This window comes from Triturus cristatus, chromosome 1_2, assembly GCF_964204655.1.
Source record: "Triturus cristatus chromosome 1_2, aTriCri1.1, whole genome shotgun sequence".
Classification (NCBI taxonomy): Eukaryota; Metazoa; Chordata; class Amphibia; order Caudata; family Salamandridae; genus Triturus; species Triturus cristatus.
Genome location: NC_140580.1, coordinates 985,815,729 through 985,834,301, shown reverse-complemented (window position 1 = coordinate 985,834,301; position 18,573 = coordinate 985,815,729). Strand labels below are relative to the sequence as shown.

Here is an 18,573-nt window from a genome sequence, read left to right as displayed (position 1 = left end):
ATAGGTCTACTGCCATTCTACCTATGTTAAAGGGAGTAATTAAACATGCACCTAAGGTTTTTAAAGACCCAGTCAGGGCCAGGGTCCTAAACCCCCGTATAGAGAAAAAATACAAAGCCGCCCCCACAGACCCTTCATACATTAAAGGCCCTGCACCATTGGATTCCCTAGTGGTATCTACAGCTAGGAAGTGCTCAAATTCTCAGGCGTCAGGCGAAGCACCACCACCTGACAAAGAGTCCAAGCTCCTAGACGCGTCAGGGAAGCGCACTGCGTCACAAGCCACCAATATATGGCGTATCGCCAATACGCAAGCGCTGTTGGCCAGATACGACAGGGCGCATTATGATGAGCTAGAGACCATCATGCATCTCCCTGAAAAGTACAAGAATAGGGCTAATGAATTGATCCAAGAGGGAAAAACAATAACTAATACCTCTATACGCTGTGCCCTAGATGCAGCAGATACAGCCTCCAGGGCCATAAACACCAGTGTCCTTCTCCGTCGCCATGCCTGGCTCAGAGTTTCAGGTTTTAAACCTGAGGTACAAGCCTCTATATTAAACCACCCATTCGACCAAGATCATCTATTTGGCCCCAAAGTTGATGAAGCCCTCGAAAAGATGAAAAAAGATACTGACACGGCGAAATCCATGGGAGCCCTGCAGTCACACACTCCCAGGCGCTCTTTTCGCCGCTCTTCCTTTCGGGGCACGGGCAGAGGCTACTCCTCGGATGTGCATCCACGTCCTACAAATCCCCTCCTCAATCTACCTTCACAAAGGGTTATCAAAGAGGCGGATACAGAGGCAATAATAATAAGGGCAGAGGCAAGACAAATACCGCCCGCTCTGCCACACCTCCTGCCCAATGACTTTCCCCCGCTCCCTCCAGACCATTCCACTCCGGTCGGGGGCAGAATACAACATTTCCTTCACGTCTGGGAGACAATCACCTCAGACAGATGGGTGAACCAAATTATTAGTTCAGGGTATTGCCTAGAATTAACATCTACCCCCACCAAACATTCCACCCAGGCAACGCCCTATGTCTCAAGAACATACTACGTTACTAAAACAGGAGGTGATCTCCCTCCTGCAAAAAGAAGATGTTATATCCTGAGTTTTACTTAATTGCAATTAGCCTAGGTCTTCCTAGCTGCTCAGCCAGAGTGAGAGATGGTAACGGAATGTTGGTGTGACTGTGATGAATGGAATGCCTGGGTGCCTGTGTGGGTGAGTGATGACAGTTGGAGATGGGCTGAGCAGCTAGGCAGGCTGCTCCTGGTGGGGCTGTTACAATTAAGTAAAACTCAGGATATAACAGCTTCGTTTTGCAGGAGGGAGATCACCTCCTGTTTTAGTAACGTAGTTTGTTCTTAATTTTGGCGACGAGCGGGCCTGGACCCAAGCGTACTTAAGGACTGAACAGAAACCAAGGAACCACAAAGAAACTGTGAGAACCAGCGCAACTACAAAGAAACTGTGAGAACCAGCGCAACTACAAAGTAAAAAAAAAGAAATGTACATGTAACAGTATGGAGTAAAAGGCAAGCCGGCCCCACCAGTGTCCAGTCATCGGACGGCCCCAACCTGTGACCTGCCTGATCTTACTCCATGGACTTGACCACAGGTATGGTCTGTATGTTAGGGTGTGAATTGACTGTCTGTCACCCTACCACTTCCTTTTGAATCTGCTGTATGGATGTATCCACTGCGCAAAGGAGAGTGGCTGTTCAAGATGTGAGTTGTGGTCCAACTCAGTGAAGTAAATTCACAGGTGCTACACAGGAGAGATGTGGTGATGATAAGACTTCTGCTTTGGTGTCAAGAAGTGCGTTTCAAAAGATAGTGCACAAAGTGTCTTTCTATTTCTCAAGACCATTTGGTCTGTATGGATCAAGATGTTCCAGGGTCTGCGTGCAAAAGTGGCACACATGGACATTTTAAGTTGGCAACGTGTGTATGTCCTAGTCAGATTCGAGTGAGGCTTTACAGTTTTAACCACATCTTCATGTTCAGTAAAGCAGTCATCGACTAGTGTATACTACTTTGTGTTTGCCCTGGATCTGGAGGTCACTACAATCTGCTGCAGTCACTGCTCAAATGGAGAAGTTGTAATTAACAAGCCTAATTCCTTTACAGAGCGAGAATGTGCTCTGTGTTTATGTTTGGTTTAAGAGGCATCTGTGGTGAATGCCAGCACAACTTATGAGTTTCTCCGTTTGGTTCTCCTCTGAAACTTTGTGACTTTAATTTTGTGGCAAGCAAATCGGCATTGTGTAAATGGAGTTATTTGTCCAACAAAGTTTTATTCGATTTGGACATGTGTCCGTTGGAACTGCGCTAATGCCCATTTAACCGCCATGCTCAATTTGAAAAGAAACGGAGGCACGAGCCATTCTCTGCACGGGCTCTCTTACCTTGCGTATTAGTCTCCATGGCAACGTGGTTATGTCCTGTTCCCTGAGGCACGGTCAGCTGCCGATGGACGCTCTGCAGCACAGCAACGCCGGGAGCCATCCGGTACGACTTATTAAAAGTGTGCCGCCATCTTGTGGTTAGACGCGCTCCACTTCGTGAGTGCATTTTCTCTCTGGCTCTTAGGCATTATCAATAAAGTTTTCTTATGACGCCTGGCAAGCTGGGGACAACGCGAGATTTTTGTGATGGATTCATCGGTGTTTGTTGGAGGACGGTCAAATTTACGTCGACTCTACAAGGAGGTCTGTCTATTTCACCGAACTTTGTATTTGCCGGTAAACTTCTAAGGCAGGAGACACATTTCAGTGGCATAGTACTTTGTCGATGCAGAAACGTGATATCTTAAGGAGTCCAGCAGTTATGGTGTAACACTGGCCGGTTTGTCAAGGGAGTAATGATGTGTTCTGTTTCTTTAGTTTTAGTGCGGTCATTCTTAGCTTTTGAGAGTCAAAATAGCACAAGTGAAAATTTCAAAGTTGAGGAACAAGAACATTATGCCTAGTTTAGCACTCGGGTGAGAGGTCGCTCACCGGCGTTGGGTATAGTTTGCTGATGTGTTACAGTGTTCATTTTATGTCGTGATGTCACAGTTGTTTTATGATGTTGTTAGATGGGACACCTTAGTCTCATGGTGGGTGGTCATCACAGTTTATCCCTTAGGAATAGGGGTGAGGTTGGGTTTTAGTCCCAGTTAGTGTCCTCTACATGGGGTTAGGTATATGGATTATCATCTTTATACCAGTGGGTGTTATTCCTGATGTATGTACAAGGGTACATTGTTTGTGTATGCCACAGTTTCTCTTATGTGAGGGTGGTTATGGTCTTGGTGGGTGGTTTCCCACTTCTTTGTGTTGTGTGTGAGTCGTCCTGCGCTTCACGTGTTGTTCTGTGTAAGTCGCCCTGCGCTTCAGATGTTGTATGTGTGTAAGTCGCCCTGCGCGTCACATGTTGTCCTGTGTAAGTCGCCCTGCGCTTCAGATGCTGTTGTGTGTGTAAGTCGCCTTGTGCATCACGTGTTGTCCTGTGTAAGTCGCCCTGCGCTTCAGTTGTGGTCGTGTGTAAGTCGCCCTGCGCCTCACTGTGTGTACCCTCTATGTGGTCCATATTGTGGTACACGTGTATTTGTAGTGTCGGTTCACCCTTGATGTCTGTTTATGGCCTCGGGTGTTTGTCGTGGTGTGTTCATCTTTCACTACGTGTATTTAGTATGTGTTCATCTTTCACTACGTGTATTTAGTATGTTCAGGGGAAAGAAGGAGGGGGTCACTGCTAGTTAGACAGTGTTAAGTCTTCCCCAAAGTACGCAGTGTTAGGTGCGTTGTAAATTGGTATAATACTCTTCATGAGGGAGGATGGGTAATGTTGATGCATGTTATATTATGATATGTCGTTTTTGCCTATCTTCTCTTTAATTTGCTTTGTTCTTGCTTTAGTGATGTTTTATTTTTGGTTGCATCCTTGAGTTATGGACATTACGGTTTATTTTGTGTATAGTTCTTTGCTGTAGTAATGTAAACTTTGTTTTCATTTTAAAAGGAAAGGGATAATGTTATATCCTGAGTTTTACTTAATTGTAATTAGCCTAGGTCTTCCTAGCTGCTCAGCCAGAGTGAGAGATGGTAACGGAATGTTGGTGTGACTGTGATGAATGGAATGCCTGGGTGCCTGTGTGGGTGAGTGATGACAGTTGGAGATGGGCTGAGCAGCTAGGCAGGCTGCTCCTGGTGGGGCTGTTACAATTAAGTAAAACTCAGGATATAACATAAGCCATAGAGCAGGTCAACAAAATTTAGGGGTCTACTCCCTGTACTTTCTGATTCCAAAGAGAGACGAGACTCTACGACCTATCCTAGATCTCAGACCTCTAAACACTTACATACATTCAGACCATTTTCACATGGTTCCCCTTCAACAGGTTCTTCCACTCCTCTCCCAGAGCGATTTTCTCACCACTCTGGATTTGAAAGACGCATACTTTCACATCCCAGTACACCGGTCTCAAAGAAAGTACCTCAGATTTGTGGTGGACGGGCAACACTACCAGTTCAAGGTGCTCCCGTTCGGGGTAACAACAGCACCAAGGGTATTCACCAAGTGCCTAGCGGTAGTGGCTGCACACCTCAGAAGACAGCCCATTCACGTCTTCCCGTATCTGGACGACTGGCTAATAAAAGCCACGTCCTACGAACAATGTGTGCAACATACCGCCGCTACGATCCAACTACTTCACCAGCTAGGTTTCACGGTGAACCACCAAAAGTCCCACCTGGTACCATCACACACAAAACAATACCTCGGTGCTACTATAGACACCTCAAAAGCCATAGCCTATCCCAATCCTGCCAGGATTGCAAACATACAGGCTCTGCGTCAGAAATTCATATTTCAACACTCTCTCCCAGCAAGTGTGTTTATGCAACTCATAGGGATGATGGCCTCTTGCATCTTCATAGTGTCCCACGCAAGACTCCAGATGCGTCCACTCCAAGAGTGTTTGGCACGCCAGTGGAACCAGGCCCAGGGGCAACTGACAGATCTGGTGTTGGTAGACGGTCGCACCCATCGCTCTCTGCAGTGGTGGAACACCACAAACCTTTCCAGAGGTCGACCGTTCGTGGACCCGGTTCCACAAATAATGCTAACAACAGACGCATCGCTCTCCGGCTGGGGAGCTCATCTGTTACATCTCACAGTACAGGGCACATGGACTCCGCAACAGAAGTTACTCCACATCAACCATTTGGAGTTACTAGCAATCTTCCTAGCCCTAAAATACTTCCAGACGCAGATTGCAGGCAAGGCAGTCCTCATTCGCACAGACAACATGACTGCCATGTACTACATTCAAAAACAGGGGGGCACACACTCTCCACAGCTCTCTCAATTAGCACAGAGCATATGGAGATGGGCAATTCCACAGAAAATCTTTCTCCTGGCCCAACATGTCCCAGGAGTCCAAAACACCATGGCAGATCTACTCAGCAGACAAACGCAACAGATTCACGAATGGGAACTTCACCCACAGGTTCTTCATCCGTTCTTTCAGAAGTGGGTGCATCCACACATAGATCTATTCGCCACCCACGAAAACAAAAAATGCCCAAGCTTCGCCGCCAGGTATCCACACCCATTGTCCAAAGGCAATGCGATATGGATGAACTGGTCAAACAAATTTGCATACGCTTTTCCACCTCTCCCACTAATTCCATTAGTGGTGCGAAAGCTACAACTGCATTCCTTAACACTGATCCTAGTAGCTCCAACATGGGCCAGACAACCGTGGTACACCACACTGCTGGAACTCTCAGTAGTACCACACCAAAAGCTACACCTCTCACCATGCCTCCTAGCCCAGAACCATGGAGAGATCAGGCACCCGGACCCAGCTCAGCTCAACCTTGTGATCTGGCTCCTGAGGTCCTAGAATTCGGATACCTTAACCTTCCCCCTGATTGCATGAATATTATCAGGGAAGCTAGACACCCTACTACTAGGGCATGCTATGCTGCACAGTGGAAAAGATTTGTTGTTTACTGCCACAACACAATAGATCCTCTAAATGTGTCCATACAGCACATTATATGTTACTTGCTCCATCTCCAAAGGTGTAACCTAGCATATACATCCATTCGGTTACACCTCGCAGCAATTGCTGCTCACTTACAGAACAGGCAGCACCTATCACTTTTCAGGGTGCCTGCCATTAAAGCCTTTATGGAAGGCCTCAAAAGAGTAATTCCACCCAGAGTACCACCCTCACCTGTCTGGAACTTGAATATAGTTCTCACAAGGCTAATGGGACCCCTTTCGAACCATTACATAAATGTGAGCTGCAATTTCTCACATGGAAAACAGCATTCCTAGTGGCCATCAATTCCCTTAGAAGGGTTAGTGAAATACAAGCACTCACCATACAGGAACCTTTTCTTCAAATGCATCATAGCAAGGTGGTACTCCGCACCAACCCAAAATTTCTACCCAAAGTTATTTCTCCCTTCCATCTAAACCAGTCGGCAGAATTACCAGTCTTTTTCTCACAACCTCAAACCGTTGCGGAAAGGGCTTTACACACTCTGGATGTTAAAAGGGCTTTACTTTACTACATCCAAAGAACACAACCTTTCAGAAAAACCAAACAGCTATTTGTTTCTTTCTCTCCACCACATAAAGGCAACCCTATTTCTAAATCAGGGATTGCTAGGTGGATTGTAAAATGAATACAGATTTGCTACCACAAAGCAAAACGAACGCTATCTGTTCCCCCTAAAGCCCACTCTACAAGGAAGATAGGGGCTTCTATGGCTTTTCTAGGAAACATACCACTAGATGACATCTGCAAAGCAGCGACATGGTCAACACCGCACACTTTCACAAAACATTACTGTGTAGGTGTGCAAACCAAGCAACAAGCTAGTGTGGGCCAGACTGTACTAAAAACACTGTTCCAAACAACTGCAACGGATGCCGGTGGTCGCCGCTAGGGTTGGGTACTGCTATATAGTCTATGCACAGTGTATAATCTGCAGCTCATATGCCTCGAACGGAATATGTTACTTACCAGTATGCATCTGTTCTTGGCATGTAGAGCTGCAGATCTATACACGCCCACCCGCCTCCCCGGCTACCTGTATCCGTTCCAGTCTATCTTATTTAGATACAACACACATGGGTTTCTTTACTGTTATCACTACGCTCCATCTTTCCCTGCTGGCGAAAAACAATCTGAGGATGGAGCCAAAGCCCATGCGCAATACGAACCAAAGGAGGAGTCACCAACCTCGTGACTTCCAAAGACTTTCCAAGAGGAAAAACAAACTGCAAACATCCGGGCCCAACACCAGATGGCGAGCTATGCACAGTGTATAGATCTGCAGCTTTACATGCCAAGAACAGATGCATACTGGTAAGTAGCATATTCCTTTCAAGATTACTCTTCATGCATTTCTATTTTTTCTGTTTTTCCAGATGATTTCTTTAAAGTTTTATTTGCCAGGGTGGTACATGTCGAAACAATAGTCATTGCGTCATCTTTTCGTCTCTACCATTGGTTCAAGCAAGGCAAATATTTTGTTATTTAAGGTTATTTTCACCGTTTTGTTCAGCTTAGCCTGTGCCTTCTGCTGTAAGCCTGAACTTTCTGCCTTAAAACAATTAGTTGGTTGAAAGCTTTATGTGATAGTCATTTTGAACCTAAAAAAGAAATTGAACCATAGTAAAGTTTTTGCTTTCGTGGAAAGGTGCCATAGTCTTGCCTATTGGTTTCCTAAACAGTGTGCTTTGCAATCCTACTTTCATCACAAACATCATTAAATTGACAAAGCTGACTTTATCTCTGCTGTGTACATTTTTTTTTATTGAGCAGAGCATTAAGTACATAATATACATAAAAATTATTCTTTAAAACCATAAATCCATTAACTTGTTCATTTCATGACAAAACATTTTAAGAAAATGTGACTATAGCAGCTTGTAGCATCAGCAATAATTCCATCAAAATGACAATATGCAAAAACCTGCAATAAAAATGCAATAATAAAAGTGCTAATGCATCTAAATTGCAACAACAGAGAAAAGTGCTAGTGCAATAAGTGCTGGTCTACCTAACCACGAAAGTCACATAAGTCATATCATCCATATCTAGTGTTGATTTCCCTCCTTCCCTTTTTTCAAGTTCATCAAAAAACTTCCAATTCTTACTAAAAAATGTTATAGCTCCCACCCGTCTAGCATAAGCTTCTTCAAAGTTTCGAGTCCTTTTCACTTTTCATTTTACTAAACCACTTTAAATGAGAGAACATCACTAGATTACCAATTCTGCAGGATTAGGGATCGGGCTACAGTACAAGAGAGGAATAAGAAAACTTCTTCCGCCTTCATTAACATTGTTCTACCCTTATATAGTCCAAACAAAACTGCCTCAACCTCGGGCTGGACTCTCTTCCCTATTGCTAATTCTATGTCGGCAAATATAGCTACCCAAAAAGGCTCTAACCGTGGGCAAGTATAGAAAATGTGGTGCCACCCACCTGCTCCATTGGCCTGACAGCGGAAGCATTTGTTGTCAACTTCCGAATACCTTTTTTGCAAACCTTCCGGGGTCAAATAGGAGAGCCAACGTGATAGAAAGGCCATCCTATTAAAATTGGCCGCGCGCAAGGATTTACTTCCTAAATAGGATATAGCTTCCCAATCCTTCCGAGATAAAGTACATTGTGTCTCACGACCTATTTTAGCCAAATGGGCCTCTATCAGAGGTGCTTGTCCCTGGTGATGTAGCAATGGGTACCAGTTCCCTACCCCTTTTACTTTGGCCCCATAGAGTGCCACCACAAGATCTTTGGGAATATCAAAAATGCCATTAATATTTTTTTTTTAAATAAACAATTTGCAAATATTCAAAAAAGGCAGGTTTCCTAGAGTTTTCTACCCTAGCCATTACCTCTTCCCAAGTGATCATCCTGTTCTGAATGTCGAAATGTCTTAGCTCCTGTAGCCCACAGTCTTCCCAATTTTTTTAATTGTTTTCCCGAAATTGGAGACCAAGGCTAGTGCATTCTCTTAATCTCAAATATTGCAGACCCGAGGAGCCAGTTTTTTTTAAAAAGGACTGCAGTCTAAAAGAATATTCCTTTAAAGTCTTGTATCTAGTTTTTTTAGGAAGTTTGGAGGTTTTTACAAACACTCGACTTTGACAATGAATTTCTTGTAACATTTTGTCGATAAAAAAGTTATCTTGAGTCTGCTGTGTTCATGTGAAGTGGAGGAAGTCATGCTGTTGAAAATCTGCTGGTTCTTTGTTGCTACCAGTGCACATATAAAAATGTTTTCTGTAAAAAGTTTCCATGATTATACTTTGAACTGCATGAGTTTTCTTGATTGTATATGCACAAAACCTCAACTTGTGCGACACAGGTTTTAGCTAAACTCATTGCAAAAGTTGGGCTCATTGAGGTGCCATTAATATACCAATGCTGGTGTTTTAGGAACTCAAAATAGTTTGACAGTGCAGTTTTAGTACATTGCTTAACAAATTGACTAGTTGTCTCATAAAACCATGCTAGACCGCTCAAAGCTCTCTCCAGTAAATTACGCTTGGACCTGTTGTGTGCTGGTGTAGAGGACCTCAATGTCCAAGGTTATCAGTGTCTTAGTTGCAAGATCAAATTACAAGTTATGACAGACTTTGTACCTTTAATAATGTATTGATCCCTACCCCAAGTACATTCCTACCAGGAATCATGCATCCCTATGTTTGTTTCATCGTATTCTGTTAATGTATCAGAATATCATGAAATTCTCGGTAAGTGACCGAAAGTTGATCGGAGACTAGTCACCCCTCTGTGTAGGCCTACAGAGAGCATCATTCTGCCAACCGCTGTGGGTTTCTAGCTTAACCAAACATTGATCTGTGAGAAAATATTGAAAGATAGGTGAGATCAGTGATGTGAACCGTGATGATATATGGTGAGGAGGCCTTTGGGATGCATTGTGTTTTTTCACATTTATGGCTATCATTTGTGTTTTTCCGTTAGGTAGTAATGTTACATAACATTAATTATTCGAGCTTACTTAACAGGCAAGTGAGTTGTTCTTCAAATAGAAGCACATTAGACAGATAAACCATGATATGGGCACCAATATGTTCTTTTTTTTCACTGCATTGCATTCTTCTCCTAGCATTCTACACAAACAAATATGGCTACAAGATGTGCCTACGCATCTACTTGAATGGTGATGGAACAGGTCGAGGAACACACCTCTCGCTCTTCTTTGTTGTGATGAAAGGACAGAGTGACGCCCTCTTACGCTGGCCATTTAACCAAAAGGTGAGTCTAGAGGTGGCTTCTGTCTGCCCCTTCTTTAGACCACCAAAGAGGAATTTGGGAAAGTGGGCGGTAATGAATATATTTATTTTATCTTATGTAATTATTTAATTAATCAAACATTAAATACACTTGATTTAATTTGCCCCTTTTTTTATGTCTTGATGGTGGTTTATTCTTGCTCCCCCTGCCTCACGTCCACTGTGCACAAGAAAGGTGGAGTTCGTATTGCATATATGAAATCTAGAATCTCTGACATGCCCAGAAATGTAGAGTGTCTGACTAGCCAAAATGCATTGGACTTTATGGGAAATTATGGCATTAAAAGAAAATATACACATTTTTGATCAATAAATAAATGTCAAAGGTGAATGTCATGTGAAAGGGGAATGTCGTTTGTCTTGTATTTATGCAATTTAGGACAGAAAGAGACTAAATATTTAATTGACTGCATTTGATTTTGGTGTCAATGACTCATTCGTTTTTACCACAGACTAATGATATAACAATTTGTTTATAACGCCTTTTTGATGTATTTCATGTTAGCGTACAGGTGAGAAGATTTCAAAACATACACAATTATAACAAGATACTTAAAAGAGCATCTGTTTATGCACCCATTTTAACAGGATGACAGTCACATTTGATTTGGGATGAGCTGCGGAAAGCTCAAGTTTTTTTTTCTTCTTTTTATTGGGAGAGATCAGAGGCTCACATAAAATTCTTTGAAATCTTTAAAATGTTTTAAGAGTAGAAGTTCGCTTTAAATTATTTGGAGAGCAAGGGTGACATTTATTTTCAGTGTTTGCATGAGAACGTTTTGGGTTTCAGCTTTAAAACTTCAGAGGAAATGAGGTAGGATTTATTGTCTGTTGGTGCATTGATGGTGTTCTAAAGTGGACTTTTTGAAAGAATTATTTTAGAAATGTTGTGTTCGAGGCATATGAGCTGCAGATTACGCACTTGTGCATAGATCGCCATCTGGTGTTGGGCCCGGATGTTTGCAGTTTGTTTTTCCTCTTGGAAAGTGTTAGTCGGAGATCTCTGATTGGCGCAAGGATGTCCTTGTGTCAAGCAGGGACCCTCTCCTCCACGTCAGGGCAAAGGATAACCCCTTTTGGAATGACCCTTGCTCACCTTCTAGGTGCGTGGCGTGAGCAGCCAAGGCGATTCTTCAGGCGTTGTTGGTTAAGCACTTACAATCACACACACAGTAAATACATCAATCCTCCCAGAAACACCAGGCTTAGATATGGGAAAATACGCTTCTTTATATAAAAATAGTTATCTCAATATGCAGATTTATCACAAGACTAGTAACGTTGTTTTGATGCCACCAGATTATCAAGCAGGTAAACGGTTCTTTAAGCGGATGCTCTTTTAGTCTCTTTTCAATGTCACTTGGGAGATTCCAGTCTTTGACTTACTTCAGGCCTACCGCGGCTCACGCATCAGTCGTGGGCGCGCTCGCGCCGTGCACAGCTCCTCCCGGTGGCTCCCGGGCAGCGGCGGTGAGACGGGCGTGCGGTGAGGATTTAACGGGGAAGTAAGGCGGTGCGGCCCCGAGCCCGATACTGGAATTCCTGTAGCACTGTTGCGAGGAGAGAGTCGGCACAGGTCGGTGCGACTCTCGGCTTTGGGGAAGTGTTCTTGGATCCTCAACCAGCGGGTGTGGGCAGCAGGCAGGCGCGGCCAGCGACCCTTAGCACGGCGGTGCAGGGGGGGTCTCCACAGCGGGGGCGGCGCGGCCTGAGAGGTCCGGGGATAGCGAAGCGGGGTCACAGGGCACGGTCAGTGCAGCTGGGTGACCCGGCGTAGATCACAGTCGTCGGACGGATTCCGGCGGGAGGGGTGACAGCGCGTTCAGTGCACTCCAGTGGCAGGCGGTGACAGGGGTGCAGGCAACCTAGCACGGGGACAGAGAGCGGCTCCGGACGGAGCGGGGCTCTCACGGGGTAAAGGCAGGCAAGCTCCTGAGTGTCACGGCCCTAGGAGGGGGCGATGAGGGGCGCAGTCTCTTTCCAGCGGGATGCACACACAGCTCGAATTGGAGGACGAGCAAGAGCACAGAGAACCCACTAGTCCTGGGGTTCAGTTCAGGGGGCAAGCTCAGATCAAGCCCTTGGAGAATGTTCAAGCACAAAGTAGCAAAGTCTTTTCAGCAAGTCTCTTCCTCTCCTTTCTCAGCAAGGCAAGCAGCAGGCCAGTCCTTCCAGCGTCTTCTTCTCCTTCTAGTCGGGCAGAGGTTCTTTGTGGTAAACAGGATTCTGATTTCTTAGGAGCTAGGCTCCTACTTTTATACCACATTTCTTTTGTTCTTTCAGGCCAGGGGGGCCTTCGCATAACCGTTCTCAGTCCTGAGCACTTTGTTGGGGGTATTCTGACTTCTGCTTTCAGTGTGAGGGGCAGGCACATCAGCCGCTCCACAGGAGGTGGAGCCGGCATTCAGGGGACAAGTACTTCCAGGAGCACCTTGTGGACAGCGCTTCGCCCGTCCTGGCCAGGTGCAGGCTGAGTCATCAGTCGCTCCCCAGGGGGCGGAGCCAGCATTGTGGTCGTGGAGCACTGCCCTATTCAGAGTCCAAGGGGCACTCCCACCAAGGTGTCCTCCTGCCATTCGCTACCTGTCATCCCCCCCAGCCCTGTCACTCACATGGCCCAGACAGTCAGATACACGCACAGCAGAGGCGGCTGAAATGATTAAGCGAGTAAATACCGACTTTCTAAAAGTCGTATTTACAAACCCAGGATAGTAAAATAAACTTGGCTACAAGAAGTATCTTATCATCCTGAGTTCAGGCATACTAAACATATCTTTCTACCATGTTCCCCGAGCCTGCTGGGATTATAGGATATAATAATTCCAGCAGCTCATCTGGCCTAAGGGGAGCAGGTAGCCTTGCAATAGTGAACTACGAATATGGCGGTAATTCACTACTAGGACAGGCCACACAACCAGGGCCTGTCCTACCTTACACCTACAACGCACCCTGCCCGTGGGCCTACCATAGGGGTGACTAACATGAGGCTAAGGGAAGGTTCTGGAGGCTGGCAAGTGTGGGCACTTGCCCAGCCGGCGGGACAGTACGGGACTGCACGCGGGGTCTGCGGTGGCAGACCCAGGACACATTTTACATGGCCGCTGTTGTGGGTGGCGCAACCAGCGCTGCAGCCCACTAGCGGCATTGGCATTCACAAGCCCTGGCACTCCGGGTGCACTTTACTGGGGGCTGTCAGTGAATCCAATAAACCAATCATGAATATCAATCAATGTATACTTTATCTAGGGAGCACTTGCGCTGCGGCACGGATTAGCCGTGGCGCGGCGCCCTGAGCGGACAACACCAGCAAAACAATCGAGGCACACCATCAAAAAGTGGAAGGGAAACTCACGCAAAGGTGCCAGGTCTAACAGAAAGTCTTTGGAAGTCACAAGGTCGGTGACTCCTCCTTTGGATCGTATTGCGCATGGGCTTCGGCTCCATGCTCAGATTGTTTTTTTCCGCCATCTGGCTCGGATGTAATCTTCGCGCTCCGGTTCTGAACAGCTTCCAGTTCGACGATCCACGCGCAATCCTCACCCCAATTTGCGGTATTGTTTCGATCGCGATCTCCCCACTCCACACGCCTCTCATCGGCAACACCTTCAGTTCCAGTCGTCGACGGCGGCCTTCGGGCCTACCCAAGCTCCGGTCCTGGCTAATGGAAAGGACTCCATTTAAAAAGTGCCCTCGATGTGGGTCCAAATTCCTCCACACTGATCTCCACGAGGTGTGCAATCTCTGCCTCTCCCCTGAACACGAGGCTCGAGACTGTCCGGCGTGTAAATCCTTCCGGTCCAAGAAAACTATTCAGGACCGAAGAGCCAGAAGAACCATGGCACACTCCTCGACGGCGATCCCGGACGACATCTTCGGGGAAGGCGTCGACGCTCCAGAACAACACACCGACGAGGGACTCGTCAGCGCATCCGAAGCCGACGATTCAGATGTGGAGGACATCACTCCTGCACAGAGGGTCGTGAGTACTACTCTACCCCCCCCCCCCCCCACCCACACCCTCGCCAGCACCGAAATAGGCTTCGGTCACGCCTTCGGGCCTAAGCAAGACCAAAGACACTGCTTCCCACACCGCACCTTCGGACCGGTAAAGAAGCCAATTAAGCCTTCGGGCAGCTCGGGCTCGAGCCAGCCCACCGTCTGAGCCGATAAATACTCTTCGGCACCGAAAAAGAAACCAGCCTCCATCTCGACACCGAGCCCCACACCGAAACACTCGGGGTCGAGACCCAGCTCCTCGGCACCGACCCCATCTTCGGTACCGACAAAAGCACACAAGGCCACCGGCACTGACACTTCGAAGCCGAAATCCATCTCGGCGCCTACTAAACAATCAGCTTTCCAAGCATGGTTCCAAACAACGAACCAGCACCGACAAACCTAAGAAACCAACGGCCCGACGCCTTCGGCGCCGACGGACCAAACAACCTCTCCAGAACTATTCGCACCGGATCCCTTACAAAAACATTAACTAAGGATCCCAAAACTGGACATTTGATGCTCTCTATCAAAAAAGAGACAGTTAGAGAAACCTGCTCCGCCTCCACCTCCATAAAGGAAGGACTCTGCTACCTCCCCTTTCAGACTACCTTCCCCACCTCCTCCACCTTCCCCTTCTCCACCTCCACCTTCTCCACCCCCACCTCATCATTCCCCGACCCCATCCCCGGATGATGATGATCAAGGGGATCCATATGATGACAGAGGGGATGTGCCCCAAGATATACCTACAGGGGACCCCACTCCCACAGGATCCCCAGACCCATGGGACAATTATAATATCCCTGATATCCCTGATATCCCTAATGTTCCACAAGACGATCTTTACCCTTCCAGACCTTCTCCACCAGAAGACTCCTTCGGGTTCAACCATTTACTACAAAGGGCGGCACACTACCACGGGGTAGATTTACATACCGACCCAGTGGAGGAGGATTTCCTCCTAGATACATTTGACACCACACATAGGACCACCTCCATATTGCCTATGCTTAAAGGTGTTATAAAAAATGCGCCGGAGATCTTTAAGGACCCAGTCAGGGCTAGCGTCATTAATCCGCGTATTGAAAAGAAGTATAAAGCCGCTCCAACAGATCCCTCCTACATCAGAGGGCCAGCGCCACTAGATTCCCTGGTAGTATCCACAGCACGGAAAAGGGCCAACTCCCAGGCGTCAGGCGATGCACCACCACCTGACAGAGAGTCTAAACTCTTGGACGCATTAGGCAAGCGTACTGCATCTCAAGCGGCCAATTTATGGCGTATCGCCAATACACAAGCACTACTAGCGAGGTATGACAGGGCCCATTATGACGAGTTAGAAGCCATAATGCACCATCTCCCTGATAAATACAAAGCTAGGGCAATGAGCTAATTCAGGAGGGCAAAACAATTACTAATACCTCCGTACGTTGTGCCTTAGATGCAGCAGACACAGCCTCTAGGGCCATCAATACTTGTGTCCTCCTCCGCTGCCATGCCTGGCTAAGGATATCCGGTTTTAAACCGGAGGTACAAGCCTCCATCCTCAACCATCCCTTTGACCAGGAACATTTGTTTGGCCCAAAAGTGGATGACGCCCTAGAGAAAATGAAAAAGGACACTGACACGGCAAAATCCATGGGAGCCTTACAATCTCACCCTCCCAGACGCTCCTTTCGCCGCTGTTCCTTTCGGAGCACAGCCAGAGGCTACTCCTCAGTCACCGCTTCCACTTCATACACATCCCCTACTCAGTCCACCTTTACAAGGGGTTACCAAAGGGGCGGCTACAGGGGCAACAATAACAAAGGCAGAGGCAAAACAAACACCGCCCGTTCTGCCACCGTGCCTACCCAATGACTTCCCTCCACTTCCCCCAGACCATCCCATTATGGTCGGGGGCAGACTCCAACATTTCCTTCCGGTCAGGACTACCATCACCTCGGACAAATTGGTAACACAAATAATTCAGTCAGGCTACTGCCTAGAACTAATATCTACCCCCCCCCCCCCCCAAACATTCCACCCAGACAACGCCCAATGTCACCAGAACATCTACTGCTACTCAAGCAGGAGGTAATCCCCCTCCTAGACAAAAAGGCAATAGAACATGTTCCTACCAACCAACAAATATGGGGGTCTACTCCCTATATTTTCTCATACCAAAACGGGACGAGACTCTACGGCCCATCCTAGACCTTCGGCCCCTAAACAAATACATACACTCAGACCATTTTCATATGGTGACGCTTCAGCAGGCACTTCCGCTGCTTTCCCAAAATGACTTCCTCACAACTTTGGACCTAAAAGACGCTTATTTCCACATTCCAGTGCACAACGCTCACAGGAAGTACCTCCGATTTGTAGTGGACGGCCAACACTACCAATTCAAAGTGCTCCCGTTCGGAGTCACAACCGCGCCACGAGTATTCACCAAGAGCCTAGCAGTGGTGGCAGCACATCTGCGAAGACAACACATTCATGTCTTCCCATACCTAGACGACTGGTTGATAAAAGCCAGTTCAGACAATCAGTGTGTACAACACACACACACACACCACAATTCAGCTACTTCACCAGCTAGGCTTCACGGTAAACCACGAAAATCCCATCTACAACCATCCCACATAAAACAATATCTAGGTGCCACTATAGACACCTCAAAAGCGCTCGCCTACCCCAATCCTGCCAGGATTGCAAGCATTCAGGCTCTACGTGCAAAATTCATAGCACAACACTTCCTTCCAGCTCGGGTGTTTATGCAATTAATAGGGATGATGGCCTCTTGCATCTTCATAGTACCTCACGCAAGACTCCAGATGCGTCCTCTCCAAGAGTGCTTAGTGCGCCAATGGAACCAGGCCCAGGGTCAATTAACAGATCTGGTGTTGGTAGATGGTCGCACCCATCGCTCTCTTCAGTGGTGGACCACCACAAACCTTTCCACAGGTCGACCGTTCCTGGACCCGGTTCCCCAGATAGTACTAACCACAGACGCATCGCTCTCCGGCTGGGGAGCTCATCTATTACATCTCACCGTGCAGGGCACATGGACACCTCAACAAAAGTTACTCCACATCAACCATCTGGAGTTACTAGCAATCTTCTTAGCCCTAAAATCTTTTCAAACACAGATTTCAGGCAAGGCAGTCCTAATCCGCACAGACAACATGACAGCCATGTACTATATTCATAAACAAGGCGGCACACACTCTCCACAGCTCTCTCAGCTAGCACAGAGCATATGGAGATGGGCCATACCCCAGAAAATCTTTCTCCTAGCTCAGCATGTCCCGGGAGTCCAAAACACTATGGCAGATCTGCTCAGCAGACAAACACAACAAATCCACGAGTGGGAACTCCACCCACAAGTTCTACGCCCGTACTTTCAGATGTGGGGGCATGCACAGATAGACCTCTTCGCCACCCACGAAAACACCAAATGCCAAAGCTTCGCCGCCAGATATCCACACCCATTGTCCAAAGGAAATGCGATCTGGATGAACTGGTCGGGCAGATTTGCGTATGCTTTTCCGCCTCTCCCACTCATTTCACTAGTGGTGCGCAAACTACAGCAACACTCCCTCACACTAATTCTAGTAGCTCCAACTTGGGCCAGACAACCGTGGTACACCACACTGCTGGAACTATCGGTAGTACCGCACCAAAAATTACGCCTCTCTCCACACCTCTTAACCCAGAACTATGGAGAGATCACACACCCGGACCTGGCTCAGCTCAACCTTGCGATCTGGCTCCTGAAGTCCTAGAATTCGGACACCATCAATCCCCTAGACGTCTCCATTCAACATATCATAGGCTACTTACTCCACCTACAAAGTTGTAATCTAGCCTATACGTCCATTTGCCTGCACCTCGCAGCTATACCAGCTTACCTACAAAACAGGCAACATCTATCACTTTTTAGAGTACCTGCCATTAAAGCCTTCATGGAAGGCCTTAAAAGAATAATTCCCCCCAGAGTGCCACCCTCACCTGTGTGGTACCTAAATACCGTTCTCACCAGACTAATGGGGCCTCCCTTCGAACCATTGCACAAATGTGAACTCCAATTTTTAACCTGGAAAAACGCTTTTCCCGTAGCCATCACTTCCCTCAGAAGGGTCAGTGAGATACAAGCATTTACCATTGAAGAACCCTTTCTACAAATGCATCATAACAAAGTTGTTCTCCGTACCAACCCAAAATTCCTCCCTAATTTCTCCT

The 18,573-nt window shown here is 46.9% G+C and overlaps 1 protein-coding gene across 5 annotated transcripts in view; it reads left to right on the top strand.

Annotated features, from left to right (window-relative positions):
- TRAF2 (TNF receptor associated factor 2) overlaps positions 1–18,573 on the top strand; it is a 407,403-nt gene that overhangs the window by 368,430 nt on the left and 20,400 nt on the right. For all 5 annotated transcript variants that reach the window (XM_085610939.1, XM_085610956.1, XM_085610929.1 and 2 more), the window contains one exon: positions 10,161–10,309. In XM_085610939.1, the coding sequence (XP_085467065.1) occupies positions 10,161–10,309 (149 nt within the window). The remainder of the gene's footprint in view (positions 1–10,160; positions 10,310–18,573) is intronic.